This window comes from Arachis hypogaea, chromosome 18 (genome assembly GCF_003086295.3).
Source record: "Arachis hypogaea cultivar Tifrunner chromosome 18, arahy.Tifrunner.gnm2.J5K5, whole genome shotgun sequence".
In the NCBI taxonomy this organism is placed as follows: Eukaryota; Viridiplantae; Streptophyta; class Magnoliopsida; order Fabales; family Fabaceae; genus Arachis; species Arachis hypogaea.
Genome location: NC_092053.1, coordinates 33,080,017 through 33,085,352, shown reverse-complemented (window position 1 = coordinate 33,085,352; position 5,336 = coordinate 33,080,017). Strand labels below are relative to the sequence as shown.

At 39.6% G+C, this 5,336-nt stretch overlaps 1 protein-coding gene across 1 annotated transcript; it reads left to right on the top strand.

Moving 5' to 3' along the window:
• Window positions 1–3,230: 3,230 nt before the first annotated feature.
• On the top strand, window positions 3,231–3,884 carry LOC140181350 (uncharacterized). The gene has a single exon (XM_072224890.1). The coding sequence runs from the start codon at window positions 3,231–3,233 to the stop codon at window positions 3,882–3,884; it is 654 nt and encodes a 217-aa protein (XP_072080991.1).
• Window positions 3,885–5,336: the final 1,452 nt, after the last annotated feature.

Sequence of the window (5,336 nt, the reverse complement as noted above, 5' to 3'; positions counted from 1 at the left end):
TGGTCAAGATGGAGGTATCTTTTCAGTATGGCATACTTCTCTGTAGACATCCACAAGGGATACCCGAAGAGGGGTATAATTGTGGTATTTTTTGATCTTTTCCCCAAACTGATCTTTTTTCTTGGATTCTTTGTCCTTATCTCGGGAAGAGTAGGAGAATCCAGGTTTTGAGGTCTCTCCTAGTCGAGAGTTTTTCTCCATGTTGATATACTTCTCTGCTCGTTCTTGTACCTCATTTAGAGATGTGGGATGCTTTTTCGATATGGAGTGGCTAAAAGGCCCTTCTTGTAAGCCATTGATGAGGCCCATGATGGCCGCTTCTGTGGGCAGACTTTGTATGTCTAAACATGCCTTGTTGAATCTTTCCATGTAGCTGCGGATACTTTTCCGATCTCCTTGTTTGATTCCTAATAGACTTGGGGCATGCTTGGTTATGTCTTTCTGGATAGAGAATCTGGCTAGAAACTTTTTGGCCAGATCGTCGAAGCTTGAGATGGACCTGGGGGGTAGATTGTCGAACCACTTAATCACCATTTTGGTTAAGGTAGTCGGGAAGGTTTTGCAGCGGACTGCGTCCGAGGTGTCAGTGAGGTACATTCGACTCTTGAAGTTACTGAGATGATGGCTGGGATCTGTCGTGCCAATGTATAAAGGCATATCCGGGAGTTTAAAGTCCTTAGGGATTTTGGTTTTTATGATCTCCCTAGTGAATAGATCTTGATCCTTGCGAGAGCTGTCCTCATGAGTGGATCGAGTAGCTTTGGCTTTGAGATCGGCTTCGAGTTTTAGAAGTTTGTCCTCCAATTACCGGCGTCGCCTTATCTCCCTTTGTAGGTCTTTCCCAGCTTCTCGCTGATGTTGGGCTTCTTTCTCAAGTTGCTTTAAACGATCTTGAAGCGTCTTGAGAGCTCCCGGATTTGGTGAATTTTTGTCCCCGTCAGGTTGCGGGATATCTTTTGGTGTAGTGTTCGCATTTTTATGCGGTGTTCTATCCTCTAGATCTGAGTCGTGGTCGTCGTCATGGTCATCCGCCATGGTGGTGGGATGACTTTCAGGTTCCCCGACAATGGCGCCAATGTTCCGAGGGTTACCTGAAACGGTAGGTCGATCTCAGACGAGATCTTCTGTACTGGTCGGAGCTGACGTGTCCGACTGGTGGGTGGCGGCCGGAGCTGTTGCGTCTGACTTGTTGGACTAAGAGTGCTACTGATCCTTCGTCACCGGAAGGTGGTGGTACTTGCAAGGGACTCTGATGCTTAAGTTAGCAAGGGTATTAAGCAGGTTTTAGTAGAATCAGAGTATGAGTTATACATGGGTGCTCCAGTGTATTTATAGAGGTGTGGAGTAACCTTCTTAGATAAGATAAGTTAGTTATCTTATCTTATCTTATCTTATCTTTGAGTGAGGTCATCTTATCTTCAAGGGAACCGCCCTTATCTCTATAGGCTTGTGCTGCCTTTGGATTTGGGTCATGTTCCTCTATCTTGGCTCTTATTGGGCTTTCCTGGCAATTTGTCCGAGCTCTTTAAGAAGAGGTCGAATAGTCTGACCTGAAGAGGTCGGTCGCCTTGTCACTAAACATCCCGGGTCGGACAGCTCGACCCAGGGTATGAACACAATCGCTTCCAGAAACTTTTTCACAATTCATTGTTAGCTTTAATATGATTAAAGTAAGATGTAATCTTCATAAAATGCTCAACATGCTAATTGATTATGAGAATCAAATTACATCTGACAAAAAGAAAGGAGTTGCTATGGTAGTTGGCAGCTCTTCTAAGAAGAAAGGAAAGTGAAAAGCAAAAGGAAATAGAAAGAATAATTTTAAAAGAGAACCCATGGCACCTTAGGGTGGTGTGACTAAACCCAATGGCAAACAAGAAAAGGCTGACAAAAATGATGCTGAATGCTTTTATTGTAAAGGCAACAGTCATTGGAAAAGAAACTGCAAGGAGTACCTTGCTTCTTTGAAAACCAAAGAGGAAGGTAAGACATGCTTGAAAATAGTTTTCATGATTTCTTTAGCTACTATTAATTCTTCTATATGGGTATTAGATACCGGAAGTGCTCATAATATTTGCAATTCGTTGCAGGGACTACGAGTAAGTAGATGGCTGAAGGAGGGAGAAACTTACCTTCAAGTCGGGAACAGAGCAAATGTTGCTGCTGTTGCTATAGGATCTATTTCTTTAGCAATGCCTATGGGCAAGACATTAGTATTGGAGAATTGTCATTATGTTCCTAATTTTGTTGCAAATGTTATTTCTGTTTCTATGTTGGACAAACGTAGTTTTTATTTTAATATTAAAAATGGCATTTGTTCTAGTTATTATCGTGATGACTTATACGTAAATGGCTATCTCCAATATGGCATTTATATTCTTCTCTATTTAAATGGTAATTCCGTCATGCATGTTTCTACTCTCAAAAGAGAGAGGAATAATCAAGTAAATAAATCATATCTTTGGCATTGTAGACTTGGTCATATAGGAGAAAAAAAGATTTCTAAGTTACATAAAGAAGGTTACCTTAACAAATATGATTATGAATCATATGTAACTTGTGAATCCTGTCTCAAAGGAAAAATGGCCAAAACTCCATTTATGGGACATGGAGAAAGGGCTATAGAATCATTGGGGCTAATACATACAGATGTTTGTGGACCAATGAAAATTCAAGTCAAAGGAGGATATTCTTATTTTATCACTTTTACTGATGATATGTCTAGATATGGCTTTGTGTATCTTATGAAACACAAATCTGAGTTATTTGAAATGTTCAAAATTTTTCACAGTGAGGTTGAAAATCAAACAAGTAAAAGCATTAAGGTGCTTAGATCTGATAGAGGAGGAGAATATCTAAATGATAATTTTTTTGAATACTTAAAGAAAAATGAGATTCTTTCTCAATGGACACCTCCTGGTACTCCACAGCACAATGGTGTTTCAGAGAGGAGGAATCGAACTTTATTAGATATGGTTCAATCCATGATGGGTTTTACTGATATTCTATTGAATTTATGGGACTATGCTTTAGAAACAGCAGCATATTTGCTAAATAAAATACCCACTAAAGTAGTTTCTTCTATACCATATGAGATATGGAAAGGACAAAAACCAAATCTCAAACACATTAGATTTTAGGGATGTCCAGCATATGTTAAGAAATTACAAAGTAATAAACTTGATGCTAGGTCCGATAAATATAGATTCATTGGTTACCCTAAAGAAACAATGGGTTATTATTTCTATCACCCTTCTGACCACAAAGTGTTTGTGGCAAGAGGTGGAACCTTTTTAGAAAAGGAATTCCTTTCTGAAGGAAGACAAGGTGAAGAAATAGAACTTGATGAAGTTCAAGAAACTAATGAAATAGTACAAGCTCAAGAATATGAAATTCAAGTTGAGCAACCAACTTTGGATGTACTCAAACTTACACCAAATTTATCATCTTCAAGAGTTGAGGATAACGAACCGATAGTAGTTCAAAGAGAGATTAATGAACCAATCCTTGAACTACCTTTGGAACCGGTTCAGCAATCTCCAAATTTGGTACAAGAACTACCTCTTCGACGGTCCACCAGAGAACATCGTCCATCACTAAGGCTAAACCTAATGGTGCAAGATGATGTAGAAAACGGGATCAATTATGATGATAATGATCCTAAGACTTATGAAGAGGCAATGCAAAGTTCCGAAAGTCTAAAATGGCAGAGTGCCATAGAATCCGAAATAGAGTCTATGAGGATCAATAATGTTTGGACTTTGGTTGAACCCTCAAAAGACATAAAACCTATTGGTTGCAAATGGGTTTACAAGAAAAAGATTGGAGCAGATGGTAAGGTAGAGACCTATAAAGCCCGTCTAGTTGCCAAGGGATACCGTTAAAAAGAGGGAATAGATTATGAAGAAACATTTTCTCTTGTGAAAATGCTCAAATCTATTCGGATTCTACTTGCTATAGCAGCATACTATGATTATGAAATATGACAAATGGATGTGAAAATTGCTTTTCTTAATGGAAAACTCAAAGAGAAAGTGTACATAACACAACCTGAAGGTTTCACACTTCAGTATGATCATACTAAAGTTTATAAGCTACAATGCGCCATTTATGGGCTAAAGCAAGCTTCTAGAAGTTGGAACATTTGCTTTAATAAGTGGTGCATGAAATTGTGATTCACACTTTTCACAACTCCGCACAACTAACCAGCAAGTGCACTGGGTCGTCCAAGTAATACCTTACGTGAGTAAGGGTCGAATCCCACGGAGATTGTTGGCTTGAAGCAATCTATGGTTACCTTGTAAATCTTAGTCAGGATGTTAATTATGATTATCAGTTTGAATTACGAAAAATAAAAGAGCATGAAATAAATACTTGTTATGCAATAATGGAGAATATGTTGGAGTTTTGGAGATGCTTTGTCTTCTGAATCTCTGCTTTTCCCCTGTCTTCTTCTTCACGCACACAAGGTTCCTCCTATGGCAAGCTGTGTGTTGGTCGGTCACCGTTGTCAATGGCTACCATCCGTCCTCTCAGTGAAAATGGTCCAGGTGCGCCGTCACCGCACGGCTAATCATCTGTCGGTTCTCACTCATGCTGGAATAGGATCTATTGATCCTTTTGCGTCTGTCACTACGCCCAACCCTTGTGAGTTTGAAGCTCGTCACAGTCATTCAATCCCTGAATCCTACTCGGAATACCACAGACAAGGTTTAGACTCTTCGAATTCTCAAGAATGCTGCCAATGGATTCTAGCTTATACCACGAAGATTCTGATTAAGGAATCCAAGAGATACTCATTCAATCGAAGGTAGAACAAAGGTGGTTGTCAGGCACATGTTCATAGATTGAAAATGGTGATGAGTGTCACGGATCATCACATCCATCATATTGAAGTGCGAATGAACATCTTAGATAGAAACAAGTGTGTTTGAATAGAAAACAGAAATAATTGCATTAATTCATCGAGACACAGCAGAGCTCCTCACCCCCCAACAATGGATTTTAGAGACTCATGCCATCAAAGAGTACAAAGTTCAGATCTAAAATGTCATGAGGTACAAAGTAAATCTCTAAAAGTTGTTTAAATACTAAACTAGTAACCTAGGTTTACAAAAAATGAATAAACTAAGATAGATGGTGCAGAAATCCACTTCTGGGGCCCACTTGGTGTGTGCTGGGGCTGAGACTTGAGCTTTACACGTGCTTAGGCTATTTCTAGAGTTAAACGCCAGGTTGTAACCTGTTTTGGGCGTTCAACTCCAACTTGTAACCTGTTTCTGGCGTTTAACACCAGACTACAACATGGAACTGGCGTTGAATGCCAGTTTACGTTA

Coding starts and splice junctions, on each gene's coding strand:
- LOC140181350 (XM_072224890.1), top strand. CDS start 3,231: ATGGGTTATTATTTCTATCACCCTTCTGACCACAAAGTGTTTGTGGCA.